General features: G+C 40.3%; 1 protein-coding gene across 8 annotated transcripts in view; it reads left to right on the top strand.

Annotated features, from left to right (window-relative positions):
- Positions 1 to 20,802, top strand: part of ADGRB1 (adhesion G protein-coupled receptor B1) — a 553,612-nt gene that overhangs the window by 507,736 nt on the left and 25,074 nt on the right. For 3 of the 8 annotated variants that reach the window (XM_075581558.1, XM_075581573.1, XM_075581570.1), the window contains 4 exons: positions 5,732 to 5,851; positions 7,150 to 7,224; positions 13,746 to 13,917; positions 15,450 to 15,545. In XM_075581558.1, the coding sequence (XP_075437673.1) occupies positions 5,732 to 5,851; positions 7,150 to 7,224; positions 13,746 to 13,917; positions 15,450 to 15,545 (463 nt within the window). The remainder of the gene's footprint in view (positions 1 to 5,731; positions 5,852 to 7,149; positions 7,225 to 13,745; positions 13,918 to 15,449; positions 15,546 to 20,802) is intronic. The other 5 variants (XM_075581559.1, XM_075581569.1, XM_075581571.1 and 2 more) reach the window with 5 other exon arrangements.

Below are 20,802 nucleotides of genomic sequence, written 5' to 3'. Positions count from 1 at the left end.
GCTTTAGCGCATATTCATCCCGCGGGACAGGAGATGGGAGCGGGCATGTCCCTCCGCTCCCCGCTTCCCCCTGTCACCGCGGGACAGGCCGCGGGGCAGGAGATGGGAGCGGGGATGTCTCTCCTGTCCCCGCTTCCCCCTGTCACCTCGGGACAGGCCGCGGGGCAGGAGATGGGAGCGGGGATGTCTCTCCTGTCCCCGCTTCCCCCTGTCACCTCGGGACAGGCCGCGGGGCAGGAGATGGGAGCGGGGATGTCCCTCCTGTCCCCGCTTCCCCCTGTCACCTCGGGACAGGCCGCGGGGCAGGAGATGGGAGCGGGGATGTCTCTCCTGTCCCCGCTTCCCCCTGTCACCTCGGGACAGGCCGCGGGGCAGGAGATGGGAGCGGGGATGTCTCTCCTGTCCCCGCTTCCCCCTGTCACCTCGGGACAGGCCGCGGGGCAGGAGATGGGAGTGGGGATGTCCCCTCAGGTCGCCGCTTACCTCAGAACCATGCTGCCTGCATGGAGGTTGTAGCGGGGGGTTTCTTCTCCCCACCGCTGTCCCCGGTGCTCCCGCTGCCTGCGCGGGAGGAGGGGGGGGAGCGGGTGGTGGTGCTGGTCGCGGCCCGTCTGTGTAGAGTGAGAGAGTGTGTGTGTATGTATATATGGGAGAGAAAGTGTGTGTGTGTATATGGGTGTGTGAGTGTGGGTAAGTGTCTGAGTGTGTGTGTAAGTGTGTGTGAGTGTGTGTGAGTGTCTGTGAGTGTGTAAGTGTGTGTGAGTGTGTGTGAGTGTGTGTGAGTGTCTGTGAGTGTCTGTGAGTGTCTGTGAGTGTCTAAGTGTGTGTGAGTGTGTGTGAGTGTCTGTGAGTGTCTGTGAGTGTGTAAGTGTGTGTGAGTGTGTGTGAGTGTGTGTCTGTGAGTGTCTAAGTGTGTGTAAGTGTGTGTAAGTGTGTGTGAGTGTGTGTGAGTGTCTAAGTGTGTGTAAGTGTGTGTGTGTGTGTGTGTGTGTGAGTGTGTGTGAGTGTCTGTAAGTGTGCGTGAGTGTGCGTAAGTGTGTGTGAGTGTGCGTGAGTGTGGTCAGTGTGTGTGCAGTGTGTCAGTGTGAGCAATGAGCAGTGTGTGTGCAGTGTGCAGTGTGTGTGCAGTGTGGCAGTGAGCAATGAGCAGTGTGTGTGCAGTGAGTGTGTGCAGTGTGTCAGTGTGAGCAATGAGCAGTGTGTGTGCAGTGTGCAGTGTGTGTGCAGTGTGGCAGTGTGAGCAATGAGCAGTGTGTGTGCAGTGAGTGTGTGCAGTGTGCAAAAAAAAAATGTAAAAAAATATTTTTTAAAAATATTTTTTTTTTTTTTTTTTTTTTTTTTTTTAAAAAAAAAAACGGGAGCCACGGGAAAACCGCGTTATAACCGAATCGCGGTATAACGAGGCGCGTTATAACGGGGTTTAGCTGTATATATATATTTTTTTTTTTTTTTTTAAATCTCGGCTACATTTAATCAATTAAATGTATCACTGTCTTTAGTTCATGTTTGCCCCCAGCTAAGGCCGTTCCTTTAAAAGGATTAGAATTTTCTGAGCTTATTTGTAACACACTTTGCACACTCAACACAACTACTGTAGAACAAAACTGAACAATGCCATTATGATGATAATGTGTTGATCATTTACAGTATATTGAAGGTATGCAGCCACAAAATACATTCTTTATGTATTTCAACATAAATCTCTTATGTTTAACAGCCTTTTATGGCCTGAAAGACTAATTCAACTATTACAAATATCACACAATACAATATAGATAGATACTGTAGATCAGTGGTAGCCAACTCGAGTCCTCAAGAACTAGCAACAAGTTAGGTTTTCAGGATATCACTGCTTCAGCACAGATGGCTCAATCTTTGACTGAGCCACCTGTGCTGAAGCAGGGATATCCAGATCTGTTGGTAGCTCTTGATGACTGGAATTGGCTACCCCTGCTACAGATAGATGATTAAGATAATAATAAATTCTGCCTAATTTTCATCCTGATGTATCTGGTTATTGATCATATTTTGCTGTAATTGACAAAGATTGATCTGTACCACGCTTGCGTTACGCAGGCTGAAAGAAGGCTGCTTTGCAAAGTAACCTGAATTTTACAGTCAACCTCTTCATCTGGATTTCTCAGCAATGTTGGAACACAGTTTGTACTCTTAGATAAAAAATACATAAAGTTTGTTGAAACCAAAAATAAGAATGAGCTCATCTGATTTCTGCAGATTTCACCTGGATGCAAAAGTTTTGCATCGTTTATAATGTAACATATAGCAGATTCAATAACAATGGTGACTCATTCTATCATAATGCAATACAACATGGAAGATAGAAAAATAGGCTAAAGCGCTCTAATGCAGGTATAATGAAATAAAGTGAGCCAAACCACTAAACCAAGGTATAAAAATGAGTATGATATAGTACTTAATATGCAATAGTATGGGTACTATCCTCCTGAAGACAGGTGGTAGATGGTACAAGCCCACTCACCCTCAGTCTCATTGGCAGGTTCCCCTGAACATAAGCAATACTCACATCCTAGGAGTGGTAGGCTGGCTGTGCAGCTTCAGATATGCAGTATAACAGGAAAATATGGAGACCAAAAGCGCACTAGCAAAAACGGAGCAGGAAGGACCCAAAATCAAAAATAAATTAAAAGGGCACATTAATGTGACAAAAGACCCATCCAACGTGTTTCGAACGTCACAGCGTTCTTTTTCAAGGAAACGCGTTGGATGGGTCTTTTGTCACATTAAAGTGCCCTTTTAATTTATTTTTGATTTTGGGTCCTTCCTGCTGCGTTTTTGCTAGTGCGCTTTTGGTCTCCATATTTTCCTGCAATACAACATGTCAGGATACTATAGCAAATAGCAGAAGTCACGTCTATAGCTGCGTTGCCTTGTTAAGCTGCCAAAAGTATATATGCACTTGGGCCAGAGAAAATGTACCAGTTAGTGTCATCTTGACTGGCTAATTTGTTTTTAGCTGTAGCTGAACTCTTTCCTTATTCTGGTTTATAAGTATCTATAAATACACCCCTGATGTGACGCTGAAACCTTGTATTTCAAAACATCAGTTAGCCTTTAAATGTCTCATGTTTACGCAGCCACTTGTTTTTCCCCGACAACACGTATTATATGGTGGATGTTACAAATTCACATTGATTTACCCATTATGGTTAAAAAATGTGCGCTTTTCATACCTTCCTGGTTTTTAGAATTCCTGGAATCCTCCCTAACACTCAGAACTGTGTAGCACATCTTGCCCTTAAAAACATCTGATCATACATCATCGGGACCCAGTTAATTGATGGATTCAGTAAAAAAAATAAGTGCTCTAAAAAATAAAAATACAGCTGTATCTTGAAGAGGCGGTCGTAAGATGTGTATACATTTTCCTCAAAAGCTTTTTCCTTCTAACTGCAATAGCAGCACGGTTTCCTATTAGTGTATGGCGGAGAAGGGTATAATGGTACTAATGTTATGTGGGAGGGTTTAAAGAGGTAATCCAAGCAGTACATACATTTTTTCCCAGGGTTCACTAAATGGCTGCCTTTCTGTTTCAAGCAATACTTCAGCCAGTGTAACTCAACAGCTACAAAATATTTTTATATTACTAATGTAACATTATCAATCGTATAACATTGAACCATGGTGTCTAAAACAGTGGATCTTTTATTTGTAAGGATTCAAATAAGCATAACGCAGTCACTGTAATAACCAATTCAGAAAACAAGAAGCCAAACTGTTTTTCAACATGCAATGTAATTAATAATTCCAGCCATTTGTGGTTTGTTTGGGTTACCAAAGCAGCAAAAATATACATTTCAATGTTTTCATCTATTGTGCATTTGAAAGTATGTTCTGAATAGTAATTAGATGCTCATTGCAATGAATATGTGTACATATTCCAGAGAAATTACATATGTATGGGTAGTTCTGATGTGCTACTGTACTTCTACAAGGGACCAGCATTGGATACCATGCACAAAATGATTAGATGATTTGTTGACTATACTTAACAAATCATATGATTGATATCAAAGTGTTATAGTGATCTGCAATCTCAGTATCCAACGTTCAGGTTATGTTAAAACTAGAGATGTGCATAAAATATAATATATAATATAAAATATACCTTTTGGTTGGAAAACGACATACATTTTTTAGCCATTTCATTGCCTTCTGGAGAAATGCAATACGCACAAAGGTAAATGATATATACAGTACCTACACAGTTACAATAATCCGTGCTGGATTCTGCGTGGACTGCAGCGCCATCATTCTACCCCAGTAATGATAATGACTACGGTGTGTGAAATAAGGTAAAACCAGAACTGCTAATGTCATTGTTATGCTTATTCACTCAGTGCTCCCTGCCATCACTAAAGCACTCAGTCCGTGTTTAACCCCTTCACTCCTGAAAGCCTCCAATGTGGCGTTTTGCCATGGTCTGTATAGGGAGCACTCCCAAGCGATGTTAGGACGATGTACCTTTCTCTACTGAGAATCATTGAAAGGTCTTCTATAATGTATGCTGGATTTGCATATGCTTGGGAATGCTCTCATGCTTCATACGTATTGTGTGTTCAGCTAATCAGTAGTTCACTTCAGTGAACCACTTCTCTAGGTTATTGAGAAGACTTTAATTCAGGGTTGGGCTATGTTTTTGGACACCTGGAAAGTGCAAAAAAAAAAAAACTCTATGAGTTTCTATATGATTTGAACAATTACATTATTTTGGACCCCAATAGTTTATGGCACTAGTTAACATAGACAAAGAACTTAACTTAATATGGGGCATTATTAGTCACTATTTTGCTTTTAGAGCCCAGTTTTACACCTCTCCATAAATGTAGGGGTACCTTATTCCAGAGGTGCTCAACTACAGTCCTCAAGCCCCCCTTCCCTCTGCCCCAACAGGTCAGGTTTTCATGATATTCCAGCTTCAGCACAGGTGGCTCAATTGACTTGAGCCTCTGTTTGAGTCACCTGTGCTGAAGCAGGAACGGATTGAGCCACGTGTGCTAAAGCAGGGACTGATTGAGCCACCTGTGCTGAAGCAGGGATATCCTGAAAACCTGACCTGTTGGGGGGCAAGGGGGGCTTGAGGACTGTAGTTGAGCCCCCCCTGCCTAATTCCATTTCAAGTGAAGTGTGTAGACCTAAATGAAAATGTTTCACACAGAAAAGACTAACCTAGGGATGTTGTTTTAAGAATGACTGGGGTGCTTTTATTATAACCATGCCCATGCCAACACATAGAAATGTTGTCTGTTTGCACCAATCCAAACAACATCTATTATTTGGATTTTATAGACATTCTTGCTATGATACAAATTCATCCTTGGAACTAAAGTGTACTGTATGGTAAATTATTGCTGAGCTTGAAAGTGGACCAGCAGAATACATCATTTATTTACACTATGGGTCACGTCTCGCCTAATAATATTATTTAATCCCAGGTAATTGGTGCTTTCTTTAATCCTGTACCATTTACAGTGGCAAAGCCAAGCCACATTTCCTAAATGAGCACTCACAATGACTCCTTACTCTCTTCCATAACAAGCCCTCCCTCTCCCTGCCTGACCCCTCTAACCCGGGGTCTGATTGTCCTGTAGAGTACACCGAGATAATTGATTTGCCGTTTCTTATGCTTATTGTTGGTGGTGCATTACCTTTTTCTGTTTTAAAAGCAAAGTATCTTTTGTTTTTGTTTCAGTATTTTTGATTTTAATTGCAGTCAGATGACAATGCCTCTATACGGCATGACGCTCAAATGTTCCAAGTGTGGAGTAGTTTCTTCAGCAGAAGTTTCCGCCACAGCCACCAGTAATGCCATGTTAGTCCTTCTAATTTCAGACTTCTTTTCTTTCTTTCTTCCTTCATTTCTTTGTTTTTATTAGTTTCATTTCCTGTTTCATTCCTCTCCTTTTCTGAGTTTTTTTTTTTTGCTTTTTTCCCCCTTTAACCACAGCCATGTCAAGTTGAAAGCGTAGACACCCTAACATCAGCTTCGAAAAGTCAGTACTTATATAGGGCTTTGGTCTCAATTGGGGCAAGTAAATTGAAGCCTAGAGTATCGTTAAAGGGCAACATGGAAATGAAACAAATTGATTGGGGTAAAGAGTACCTAGTGTTTCCAGGGACAATTGATAGCTGCTCTTTTAACTTGCTTGGTTGGATGATGTCATAGGGTTCTGATGATATCATAGGCATTGTGCTTTATTAGCATAATAAAGCACAATGCTTTATTTTAAACACAATTATGCATATTCACTGCATTTCTATCATGTAGAACTGTGACAATGATAGTGTGTTTTTTTTTTTGGCCTTGCATTGTTCATTAATAAATATTTCATATAGAGATCAACTCAACTGTCACATGATCTTCACCCCCTGTGCCTTGGTTACCAATAGCATTGTGTTGGGTACTTTTAATAACATTTGATATGTAACCCCCGTAGGCTAATGAGTGCTTCATAAGCAGGGCTGATAACGACTTTGCCTTATCATTACGAACCCATATTTAACTGAGCGTTTATAATTCTATGCGTAACTTTCATAAAGCAAAATTGCAACAAATGCAAGAATCCTGATGATACCCTAGCACAATACTGAAGGAAGGCCATGTTTGTGTTGTAGTTTTTTTTCATCGGCGCATTCATGGATACAGGACGAATCAGTCACAGGAAAAGTTGCTAAGGAGTTGAGTGAATTACTGTACATGATGTTAACCCATAGTGTCTTATTTATCATAACTCAATGACTCTTATGGATTTTCCCATTTATAATTGTCACAACGAAGGTTTTGTTAAATGACCTGATAGTTATATTACACAATAATTGTTGTGCTGTAACTTTCACATTTCAATTCCCAAAATAATTATTTATACAAATACTGTTCTAGTTTAAAGCACAGTATGAGCAGAGTTCGGTCTAACAGCCTTTTTTCTTAAGTATCCTCCCGTAGCTATCACAAAGGGAGAAAACTTTAGGAAAGCAACCAGCTGATGTCTTCTAGTGTCGAGTGGAGGAATGTGTTCAAACCGGCAAGACATTGGCATAAGAAAGTGGACAGAGTTAATGATATCATTATGAGTGTTAGTCATTTTTATAGAGTGGTGTTGTTTCTTACAGCGCTCCACAATTGGATAGTACACACAGGGGAAAACCACTAGCTGAAGCGCATAATTTGACTAATCGAAGCAGAAGGTACGCGTTCTCTACCCAGAAGGTGTTGTGACGTGAATGATAGTGGGTGTACAGATGTGAGGCTATAGGAGGGTAGTAATAATAATTTGTTTTGATAACTTTCCAATAATAAGACAATATAACTTTTTTGAATATGACCTTTTTTTGCAGGACAGTTATACAAGCCATTGTTCACTACATAGTGCAGTGCTGAAGGTGTTAAATTAAACAAGAAACACAATTTACTGCAGTCTTAATAAAGAGATATGACACAAAATGTGTCTAGGCACCAGCAATTTGTATATAATTTATTACAGTATCCGTCCAGTTTGTCAGCTAATGTAATTAGTTATATGGGGTGCATGACTGTCTGGCATTTAGTCATTCATCAAGCCACTACCCAGTCCAAAACTTTAGGTTTTATTTTAGCTGCATATTTCTGTCTGATTATAACTTTAATGGGCACAGCTTGAAAGGTTTTCTTTATGTTTGAAGGACCAGAAGTTGACCATTAAACAGTAAAAATGTCATTAGCAGATGTCACCACGCGAACAAACAAAACAAACGGAATTTCATGTTCCATGTGCTTTGAGTAGTAATTTAGTGTATAAATTAGTTTTTAATAAACCAAGCACATAGTGCCTCGACACCATATAAGGATATATACGTTTTACAGTCACCTCAAGTGCTGGGATCAATATGTAGATGTTCTTAGTTGTTCAGAGTGATATTGAACTAAGTGCTCATCACTGTAATATATATATATATATATATATATATATATATATATATATATATATATATATATATATATATACTGTATGTGTGTCTGTATTCACCTACAGTATTAAGGGCTTTGAAACTGAAAATATTACGTTCAGTGAAAGCCACATTGTTCTAATGTTGATGAGCCTTTGGCATGTTCCTTTTGAGTACAATAGATAAAAGGACATTTTGCATTGAGCAAGAATGACTGTGGATAAACTTGTATCATGTGGTGGAAAACAAAGGTTAAGGGCTATATTTACTAAGTTTTACTGAGCCATAAGGCATCTTATTTTATTGAAGGTGCCTTAAGGTTTGGTGCCCCGCTTAGTAAATAATTTCCTAAATGTTTAAGTTAAACAATTGGAAATGTTGTCCCTGATGTGAGATATCTCTGGATATAAGTGCTGGGCTCTAACCAGGCTGGGAATAAGATCAACCAATCATGTTATTGATACCCAGTAATGTGCACATAATACAACAGTAATATGGTTGGGACTTCTAAGGAAACCTTTTGTAGTAGAATTGCAGAAATTATTATTTTTACATCTAAGCCAATGGATGTAAATTCCTGCAGCTTGTGTTTTCGTGAAGCTTGTTAGCCACTGAGTACACAGGGGTTTTATTATCCTGACGTTAACTACACCAAGTCAAATTATAATTTTGTAGGGGAACGGAAGATTGGAACTGCTTTGTTGGTGGTTCACTTTGCTATTATCGTAGGGGCCAAGCAAAACTATATGGCCCTGTAACCTCAAGTGTTCAGGCACAGTGAAACTGAACTGCATTGCTCACTGCTGAATCTTGGCTAATCATTCTAAGTATATTTGACACTTATTTGCTCCCTTTATTGTTCTCTGTCTTATGTCTGGCTTTCTGCATTTGTTTATTTTTTTCTCATTTTGCTCTGCTTCTAGCATTGGTGTCAGAGAGGGCAGTCATAAGGGAGGTCACCTTTCTAAGTTATCTGGAAGCCGCTAGGCAGAAAACACTTTGTTGCTTAGAGAACCTCCGTTGATTATCCATGTCTCAGAGACACGTGTTGAAATCTTGGTTTGTCCTGGGCTTTATGGTTCAGTTGTGTTCTGTGTTGTTTTAAATGTTCGTAAAGCCATTTGACATCCACTGTGCTGTTGGGGCACTTATTAGCATGTGGCTACTAGGTAGATCTTGGTATAGTCACAAATTGACATGGGCCGTCGTTGTTGGAAGCTTTACATTGTATATCTCTCAGGTATGGAATTTGTGAAAAATGGACTTGTTTATCTAGTTCATTATGATAAGCTGTATTACAATCATACCTATTGGCAGTCTGTTTAACGTTATTGCAAGTAGCAAATACACCCAGATACAGTATACATCTATAATTAAAGACAAATTCAGCCTTCAATGAAATAACTTCTTATCTGCCATCTATCTATTACTGAATGACTGAGTTGTATAGAAACACTTCAAAAGCTCAGTTAAAATAATAGCATACAATATATTAGGAAATTCTGGTGGCCCCGCATATAATATCATCCCTTATCTTGCCCTCCTTCCCAACAAATCCATGCCAACTCCACTGCTAACTGGGTTGGATGTAACTTGGCAAAAGGACAGACCATGTAGATGCCACTTTCCTAAATCATTCCTTAATCGCTAAGAGTTGATGAACTGCTAATTCATGGCAGAAATAATAAAGCAATCAAGAAAACAAAAAACCCATCAAAACTGAAACCTTTTTTTGGTTCCCATTGTGCATATTAAATCCATTTTTAATATACTGAACTAAATGTAATGTACCTGTGTATTTTTTTTTTCTTGATTGCATCTACAGTATGTGCCTGGAAACCCCAAAACACGGTGCATTCACTTTTACATTCTATTGTGTTAATCTAGTTTTTATTTTATTTTTTACTCTAAATAATGTTTAATATTTTTCCAACAAAAAGTTGATTTTGCTTTCATGGGCTGAGTGCCTCTGAGAGTAAATATATCTGACAAAGGTATATTTTTTCATTGCTTAGTAACCCTTCCACCCATTAATTAGCCCATTAATCAGCAAGGGAGCTATTATTTCAAATGTTGTTTTTCTTCCTTTTTATAAAACAAAAATGTTTTCTTATCTTTGAGTATTGGGAAAATTCAGCCAGCTTCAAAGCTGCACCCTGTAGCTTCCCATTGTAAGAATGATTCTGAAAGCCTCAACTCATTCCGCAGAACAGTATATATTTGCCGCTACTCATTGGACATAATAGAGAAAATGGCAATGGAATTGCAGGTTTTGTCAAGAAAATGGTCTTTAGCTTCGCTTCAGCATTTATACTGCAGCAATAAGCCATTACCTGCTCCAATCTAACAGGGAATTGACACTCTCTCTTAAAATGTTTCCGACATGATTGCTTTCGCTTAGTTTACCTTGTGACATCATGTAATAAAAAAGCACATTACCGTTCCTGTTTCCTCCACCATACTGTAACTTCAACACAGGGGCCGTGGTTCTGCTGAAGCCCTTCACTTAAAATTGTCCCTTGCAATGTCTCACGGTAGGACACGGAATGGCCACTTTATGCTCATCTTAATAGACTTCACGAAGGATAGAGGACAGTGACATTAATTGATACTCTGATATACAGCATCCCTTGCATTACATCCCAAATGTAGGCATTCACAGTTCGTCTGTTTGGCATTATTAGAGAAAACGGTGTAGAACACAGTCTAATCTACAGACATGTTGTGTTCCTGCCACAAAGATCTTGGCATCTAATGTTTTGAATATTAGGTGACTCACCAATGTTCACTAACCTAGTACTGGAAATAAAACCCAGACAACAATGGCAATTGACTTTAACTTTTCCTTCTTAAAAGGTACTGTAACATAGGATTATATTTCAGCATTAGCTATGATCAATCCTACGTATATCACAGTATTCTTGGCAACATCATGAGTTTTATATTAACTTGATTCTTGGATGGATCTTTTGACATCTGAGAGAATTTAAAAAACCTCCACTTTGAGAAAAACAATAAATGATGCTGTAGATACAAATGTGATATTTTTTTTTTAACAACATTCATATTTTTCATTAACACGATTACCATTAATGTTTTTGTACACACTAAGATGTAAGGATATGTTTCCACAAGGCTTAATTTATGAACTGTCATGATGTGCAGTTTTTCCCTGACTTATACATGTACATATTATCATACTCATAAATTCAAAAGAGGCACAACAGTTCTAACTATCGTGCCAATATTCTGGAATGTTACCCAGAATTCATTTACAGATGAAAGAATGGTAATAAAATATGGCATCTTTGGGTGACTACATTGATGCAGCTTATCAGACACTGCATGCGTCAGTCCACTGTGTAGCACCTTTATTTCACTCCGAAGAGCGTACAATCTACAAGTCATGTGAATGACTGAAGTCAATTGCTCAAAATCTGATGACCCCATTCTACAATATGTCACCAGATAGTGATATTTCCAACCCTGTCATTCACACACAAGCACATTGTTGATAAAAGTAAACCCTTCAATTATGTTGTAATCAAACGTTCTTATATGTAGCTATATTTATATGTATTTTGTTGGTAACCAACACGTTAAATGTGTCCACAAGATTTTTGTGCACTTATAACTCGCGTGCTATTTGTCTAGAGCGGGATTGTAGTAACTATGGGGTTTATTCATTAAACTGCGACAGTGCCGATCGTGGCAGTATCCCCCTGAACTATTACAGTTTCATGAATAAACCTCATATGACTGTTACTCTTTGTTATGTTGTACTTTTGTAGACTATTCCCATCTATTTTATTTGTGTCCCAACTGAGTCTTGGGCACATAAATGCCGGACATTCCGCATCCCAGATGTTCTATTGCTGGTGTCTGTTGACTGTGTTTTTTGTTCACTGAATATACTATATGTGTACATTTATACAACATGTATAAATTCAGATGGCACAGTATAATTTATGCTAGCTTTATCAGTAGACAAGTTATTATTTGGGATAGCTGGATCTTGACAAATATAGCTAAAGTCCAATTAATATGATCAAATATAACCCCATGATCAATCTGCTTATAGTATATAAATCATATTAAAATGTGTTTATATTTAGATAAACCATATATTTCAGAACAGTTGTTGGATAATGAATATCTATGATCAGATTAGACACATTTTCAATTCGTATGTCTATTATTTTTATTTTTTTGTATTATTTCATTTTATTAATAATATCATACACAATATCCAGAAAAGCAGCTATACTGTAAGTTAGATACTGGAGAATAGCAAACAATGTTATCCATAGCAGTCACACCGCTTAGCTACTAAAACGCCCCAAAATGCATTAAGAAGCAGGTCAAGCATAAAGTTCACGCTGTTAACAATTATTCACATCCATCAATTTTGTTCTCCCATTTATGTATTTTGTTCCTGCATGTGTGTCGTTTTTATTAACCTCATTTGTGACAGAAATGGTGACTATGGCAGATTTCTCTCAGGAAATGTCTGCCGATGGGCTAAATAGAAGATTTTTTTCCAGACATTTTTTTTTAGAATCCTACTGAAACGTTGGATTAAGTCTGTCATCGTCAGGACTTAAAGAATATAACGGGCTTGGAAACACAGGCCTGAAGCAGAGTGGCCTTTTCACTGAGATTGGATTGCAAAAAAAAAATGTGGCTAAAATTGAGTTTTTATTGAACAATAATAAGCCCACTGTACCCAGTGGCTTGTTTTGCCTGATTTCATTGGGTTTCTTTTTCATCCACTTGGTTCACCTGAACACGTATTGTAAAAGGAAGTTTGAGTTCGTCAAGTCTGTCTTTCTTACCATTTTTGAGCCCCTTTCATGTTTGAGTTGCCTTCATTGCTTAGTGATGCATTGAAGACGGCTTCCAGCGGTCAACGGGTTAAATATTTGGCGGTTTATTTACCCAGGCAAAAGTGGCGTTATTCTGGGGAAAGAATAATTGCTCCACACCTATAAAACAAAACTTGTTTTTAGTGGGGTTTTTTGGTGCCTTCGATACATACTATTCTGCCCCAGTGTTACACCACTGTTACCTTGGTACATAGAGCTCTGTGTTTTATTGTACTATACATGTAAATAACATGTATTGTTTATTGCAAAGCTTCAATAGAATCACTAGCCGGATTACAGTAGCAACTATTACTATTTGCTGCAGAATTAGATGACAAAGATAATTTATTCCGATATAAATGATGTATCTAAATTGGGGTGATATTATTTTACAAAAAAAAATATAAAACAATCCCTTGTGCATTTAGAGTATGCCACTGCACCCCCCTGCAAACTAGTCACATACACAGATGGGGTTCTAAACTAACCAGGGCCCCATCTTCACGGCAACACGTCTCTTTCTAACAGGGGCCGACACTAAGATTTTCTACGCAATCCAAGATAATGTGGTCTTATTTAAGGCAACCGGTGATGTACATAAGTGCCATGGTTTTGCCTTCCCATAGGCGTATTGTAATTTCACATGCAGTTCTACAACAGAACACACGTGAAGCATACACGTGAATCTTTCAGACATAATATGGAAGCAAAACCATTCTCTTTATGTGAAGGAATTCCTTGCATTGTAGATTTTCTGGGGGGGTGGGGGGAGTTAGACTTGACTCTCTTGAGATATGGAAATGCCTTAATCAGATCTGTCCTGTACATCTGTAGTTATATTTTTCTTGGGAGTTGTGCTAACCCAGACGTAAAACAGTAAAACTCAATGTATGGATGGTTGTTTTCTTGTCCTCACAGGGCCTCTTTATGGAGCTCGTGTGTGGTATTACCACTATTGGCACTAACATGGATGTCCGCAGTCCTGGCTATCACAGACAGGCGTTCAGCCCTTTTCCAGATACTTTTTGCCGTCTTTGACTCCTTGGAAGGCTTTGTTATTGTCATGGTGCACTGCATCTTGCGACGAGAGGTAAGGTTTATCTTTCACACGCCGGGGTAATTAAACATGTGCGAATGTTTTGCTGAAGTGTCTGCCATTTTTTCTTTGCCCAAAATGTAGGGAATATGGAAAGCTGTGCATAAAATAATGCCGTGCATTCATGGTGCAAAATCGGTGAGATTCTGGTGCAATTGGCAAAGATTTGTGGTAATGTGGTACCCAAGTTTTTTTTCCTGCATTCCCAAGCAATGTGAGCTTTCGGGAATATGCCACAAAAAAAATCAAATGAAACCAAACAGAGAAAACATTTGCACAGCAAATTTTAAAGTTGCAGACCAAACAATATTATACGTTTTTTTAAATAAATTAGCTCTGTACTATGGGAAAATACTTTTAGCAATTTTTTTTAAGCCACGCTGAATGACATTTTTTATGTATTATAATATAACAAACATTTTTTTTGTTTCTATAGCAACCATTTACAAAGTCACATCGTTTCCTCTTCTGAAACAGGCTCTGCCTTTTTGAGCCCTGCTCTCTCTCTAGCAGTGCACCAATTGTATCTAGTGACTGCCTGGTCACATGATCTTCCCCACAGAACTTTGCATCTTTCGTCCTCTTCTTCTGCACTGACAGCCATTTAGTGAATCCCCGAGCCAAATCTTCGCCGATTGATCACAGGAGAACGAATCGATCTGCAATTTAGCTAATTACTTATCATTTTGTGGATTGTATTGCGGCACATACAATATTAAAGGGAAAAAAACAAATTTAAAAACAAACGGCAGCTTGGACTGCTGCTTTAAGACCTTCAAACATCTGTAGAAGTTATAAAAATTGAAATCTAAAATCAAGCATTTTGAAGGGAAAAATGTGTGCAATGCTTTATACGCTTTAAAAGGGCAATTATACGTATTTTAAATCACTGTTCATCAGTTTTTGTAAACATTACAATGGATTTATTGCTTTTATTGCTGACATAGCTTTCTATAATTATCTGCTGCCTTTATTTAGTCTCCACCAGCGTGGGCATCCGCAATATGATTATCTTTTTACTGGACTACACCATATTAACATTAGCCCACCACCTCTGTTTAGTGTCCCCAGCAACTGAAAACCATTTCAGACTAATATAATTAAATGTTCTATTATTTTAGTAGGTGGGAAACACATGGCTTTAAACATTATAAACCTATTGTATCACTACCAGTAGTTCAGTCTGCCCATGGTATTGCTGGATCAGCGCTCTTCTTTACTGGGGAGAAGGTGTAACCATTATTGTACTTTGCCTACTCACTGCAGGTTGTGATACCTTTTAGTCATTTATTTGTAGTGCACAGATAATGTGAGTTCTCGACTATACAGTACTTTATGAAAAGAGGTTTCCAAACTGTGTACACTAGCCTACATCTTTACCTATGAGGAACTCTTATATTTTTTGCATAATGTGCACTTCTCCCAGACCAATACAGCCAGTAGAACATGAAACTAAATGTATTTTGCATGAATACCTGGGTGTGGAGCTCATTTTTCGATATTCTGCTTTGTGATCCATTATTTAGGTCCAGGATGCAGTGAAGTGTCGAGTAGTTGATCGCCAAGAAGAGGGCAACGGAGACTCGGGCGGGTCATTTCAGAATGGACATGCTCAGTTGATGGTAAATAGTTTTTTTATGGCTACAGTATAACCAGAGTTACTGCTACTTAGAGGACGGTCTTCCAAATGTAAAATACATAAAGCAAGTAGTTAAAGCAGAAATCACCCCCTACTCGTTTAAAACAAAATATATATATATATATTGATTTTTATCAGAATTTAAATTGGAGGTCCTGCTGAGTTGAACCACACTAGTTGTAACTCCAGGGACCCCTCGGATTCCTAGATACTGTACTTACCATTTTTACTGCCGGTTTTTCACATTCAAATTGTTCTTGGTTCCGCCATCTTTAAAAAAATCGAGAAGAACACTGGCAACTAAGCTGGTAAGTATCTTTGGAACCGGCGAGTCCCAGAGCTAAAAAAAATAGTGCATTTCAGCTCTGTAAGTCGCCCGGTTAGTATGCTGCAGGAGAATCAATATGCAAAATGGGGGAGTGTGATGGAGCAGCCTGTAGGCGAGGTCAGATAGATGCATAGACTGGTTGTTTAAGGTTTTAACTGCAGTGGTTTTTATTAGACCACCAACCATAATAATGGGTATCCTGTCCCTTTAGGCAAAACAAATCATAAAACAAAATCCTATTCCCAGTAGGGAAACTAACTACACAAACAGATCCCTAGCTATCCACCTGGGTAGCTATTCTACTTCCAGATCATAACAATAACAAAAGTCCATCCCATGGCTCCAGGTCATTCCCTCTAGGAATTCGGGAACGTCGGGTTCCGGGAAGCAGGACTGAGTCCAGCGTGAAATATTCAATGTCCTTGGTGGGGTCCCAGCTGGTCCCAGCAGCCTGCGTCCTTCCTTACTGGGAGGAAAACAATCTCTCCCCTTGCTGGGGAAAAGCATTCCTTTTTGTGCATGCAACTTCCTGTCTTATAAAACCCATGCTCAATCAGGATTTACCATATCCCACCTGCATGAAACCCGACACCTCAGTTCAGTCTCCATCCTTGTTCTCCATCCTTGTAAAGGGAGTTTAACCCCTGGACTCCCTTATAGGGAGATTGCAGCATTAACCATTTAACTCACCGAGTCCTACCAGTCTTCTGAATCACTACCATGTGATTGTTCGGCGGGCCCGATTACATGAATGTGGAGGGAGATTCCCTTTCGTTCCAATCACGTTCACCGCTAGGAGAGTGTCACCACTGTTAGATATGGGAGGAGTGGTGTTTTTCATAATAAATTCTAATGGAGAAGTGAATGAAATTTCCCCCTTATGACCCTTTATGTCATAAGGCTCGTGGCGTGCTGGCCCTCATGGTGTTCAGGGTACAGTACATCATGGGGACTCCAAAGCTTTAAAATTCAGTGGACCTGCATAACCTTATTCATATTATTGCTATATTCTTATATAATCGTTGTCACGGGAGACCATGTAGGGACACCTTTTTATTGATTGAGCAAAACAAGGTGGTACAGCTGCAGCGGCATGTATTCAAAAAAATCACGGCGCCGATTTCGTGTGCGCTGCTGTACTCCACGCGACATTAACGCGGCCAATCGCCCCAAGCACCCGCGCTTATCACGATTACTTTGTTGAATTTCGTGGATTCTGTTTATTTGTTTGCGATGAAATGAATGAATTGTAATGTGTACAGTACTGTGCTTCTGTGCTTCTGTGCTAATTTAAGGTGTTTAAAAACCAGAACTCTAAAATTAAATTTTCTGTGCTCGTCGCACTCGCGTCTTAAGGCGGTACGGTTGGAAGACATCCCGCGTCATGACATCGGTATTCCGATGTACACAACGCGTGATTTGTTTAAAAAACGGCCGCTGAAGCTGTAAACTAAATGGTAATTTATTTCACGAAAAGACAGACACACAATGGAACACAATTCACAAGGTTAACACACTTACTGGGAACGGGGCTAACGAATAAATTCGTTTCTGGAAGGAAATTCACCAAGATTACCTATTTAGAACACTTTCCAATGACCTGTAGTTACTCATAAAAGTCCTGGAACTGTTTTCGGCATGCAATGCCAGACGCGACCGCTACGTTCTCAAAATCTGGACTTAGAAACTTTTCTGAGTTCCAAAATCTTTGAAGCCGGCTCGCGTCTATTCAGTCCAGAGCATCTTTGAATTTGCCGCTGTTGGTTTGGCGCTTGGAATCTGCGCTCCTGATTGGCTGCAAACTCTCTTAAGGCTTTCAGGCTTTCAAGCACTAACCTGGGCAGCCTATCAGAGCGTGGTGAATTCTCCTGCCTGCCAATCACTGATTTGCCGAGTTGTAAAGCCGGGAGGGCACATTTTTCAGGTTTTAAAGGGGCATGCGCCAACCTGGCACCTCTGCCTCTTTGCATACCAAGCCCACCCGCTGCCCAGGGTCCACAGAGTCTGGGTTCAGGCAAACGGTTGCCGGATAGCCTTGTGTTAGCCGGATAGCCTTGTGTTAGCCGGATAGCCTTGTGTTAGCCGGATAGCCTTGTGTTAGCCGGATAGCCTTGTGTTAGCCGGATAGCCTTGTGTTGGCCCAGGATCTGGGTACTCCAACAGAACTGCAGTACCCCTCCTGTTCTAACACCTTGGCATCCCTAAGGCTTTCAAGTATGGACTCTGCACAGACACCGAGGCACCAAGCTTGGTTGCCATCTGGGCTGGCCAGAATCCATGACTTATAAAATCCCTCAGTTCATATACAGGTTATTAATATATATAGGGAAATGGAAGAAGTTCGGCGCAACTGCGCATGTCTGAAATGAAGCTCCCGGATGTATCTTCAAAAAACTTTATTGTGCACACACCAGGGCTGCACCAACGTCTCCCCCTCAACGCGTTTCACCCTTACACAGAGGGCTTGGTCTCGGAGTGGGGAGAAGCGGTAGCAGCCTGTTTAAATACCCTAAAAAGCCAGCGAAAGCGGCATAAAAGATTAACCCCTTCAATACTTTTAGCCTATTAAAGAAATATCTATGCAATAACACTTTTGTATCTGTATTAATCACACAGAATTCATGGTAAACATAAACATATGCATAGATTAGACTATTTGGCTACATATTAAAGGTATGTAAATACATTAAAATGCTGGTTACAACACTGCATCTCTCCACCCTCCCTCCCCCCCCCTCCTCCCCCTCCCTCCCCATTTCTCTCCCCCTCCCCCTTCTCCTCTTTCCCCCCCCACCCCCCCCCCCCTTCCCCTCCCTTCCCTGCTTTCTTCTTTTTTCCTCCCTTTCCTTGCCTAACAGTACCATTCATTAAAATAGTTATGTCCTTCATATATTAATGATAGGGAAATCCATTCATATATATGCATATTAACATGGATTTGCAGCTGTTTCGGCTTATATAATAGGAATTTAAGGGACCTTTCAATCTGATGCAGTGTTGTAACCAGCATTTTAATGTATTTACATACCTTTAATATGAAGCCAAATAGTCTAATCTATGCATATGTTTATGTTTACCATGAATTCTGTGTGATTAATACAGATACAAAAGTGTTATTGCATAGATATTTCTTTAATAGGCTAAAAGTATTGAAGGGGTTAATCTTTTATGCCGCTTTCGCGGGCTTTTTAGGGAATTTAAACAGGCTGCTACCGCTTCTCCCCACTCCGAGACCAAGCCCTCTGTGTAAGGGTGAAACGCGTTGAGGGGGAGACGTTGGTGCAGCCCTGGTGTATGCACAATAAAGTTTTTTGAAGATACATCTGGGAGCTTCATTTCAGACATGCGCAGTTGCGCCGAACTTCTTCCATTTCCCTGAACGTCCCTGACGGCGGCACTCAGGAGTAGGCGAGGAGAGTGGGTCCCAGACCGGAGGAGCAGGTGATGTAACACTATTTCCTCCTGCACCGGTCAATTCCGTGGCCCTGCTTAGCTCCCTCATACCTACTCCAGTGTCTGATTACTTTCTAGACCTGTGTAATCCACCGAAGCGTACGGCAGACTCCCTGGTACTTTATGAATATATATACACATTAAACAATAACCATTTAATAAAATATATTGTGTCCTCTTTTCTGTGTGCTAAAAAGGTATGATTCCCAATTCTGGTGCAGGGATGGAGTGAGTGCATCTATTCCCTACATTCACTAGCCTCATTCTTGGCACACAATAGAAAAATTACTTTTAAAACGTTTAGACACAGATTTATAACTTAGCTGGAGCATCCCCTGAACCCCTACTCTAGGTTAAGTGTACCTGGGTGGGTATCTCTGATTTTTTTGGGGAACCCCTACAACACTAAGGACTCTGTGTATAGCTGAAGATATAGTTGAACCCCTTCATACCCATTTACCTTGTCTGGATGATGCTGCAGCACGGATCCTGGCGGTGAGCCGCAGGAACGTTCTCAGGGCCAGAGTAATGTGCTTGGCTGTATCCGAGAATCTCACTCAGTTCCCGGATACAACTTTTGGGGTATCCCATAACTTTGGAACCCCGATACATAGAGACATTCTGTAATGACTTTCTCCAACAAACCCACCCTGAAACTTACAGCCTAGAAATCTCCCGACCCCAGCACCCCAGTAAAGGCAAAAGACAGATAAATCTTTACTGTCGCAAAATTGGTATACAGTCCCAGTAATACTTTCTCGACATCTGGGTCCCAGAGCTGACACTCTAAGACCCTAACACACTGGTCAGGTTTAACCAAGTGGGCTTTACCTTTATTGATGAGCTTGGTTACCCCTTCACCGCCACAATCGTATGTTCATTTCAATTTATCCTTTACCGTGCACTTGTGACGTACCAGATCCGACATGGGCCATGGCATGCTAGGAGTCTTTATAACGTACCTGGTACATCGTGAGCACTTGTTCGTTTCCTAGGGGGTGATCGGGCTGACCGCTCAGGTGGGGTGGCCAGCCTGACCGAAACAGAAGTGGAGACAACGTCAGTTTCTCTTTCCAGCATTTGAGCACCACCCGCGTCATGTGAACTCTCCAAGATCAACGTGTACTCTATGGGAGTTGCTCAAGGCATCGAAAACTGTTCTACTATTCAAATTGTTAGTAGTGCCAACATTTTCATCCATGTGAATCAGCAACTGATGTAGCCACCTGTGCTGAGGCAGGGATATCCTTAAAACCTGACCTGTTGGTGGCCCTTGAGGGCTGGAGTTGGCCGCCCCTGCATTTGACATTCTAATCCTGCTCATGCTGTGTGCTGGGGGATGGATAATATTACATTTAATGTTGGCCCCAAAACTGACCAAGTTTTACTTTATGAAGTCAATCATTCAATTTGTGGTAGGCTTTTTCTAAGTATATGGGGTTCCTGCTCTGAGACAGGA

This window comes from Ascaphus truei, chromosome 2 (assembly GCF_040206685.1).
Source record: "Ascaphus truei isolate aAscTru1 chromosome 2, aAscTru1.hap1, whole genome shotgun sequence".
NCBI lineage: Eukaryota > Metazoa > Chordata > Amphibia > Anura > Ascaphidae > Ascaphus > Ascaphus truei.
This window is presented reverse-complemented; position numbering and strand designations above follow the sequence as displayed.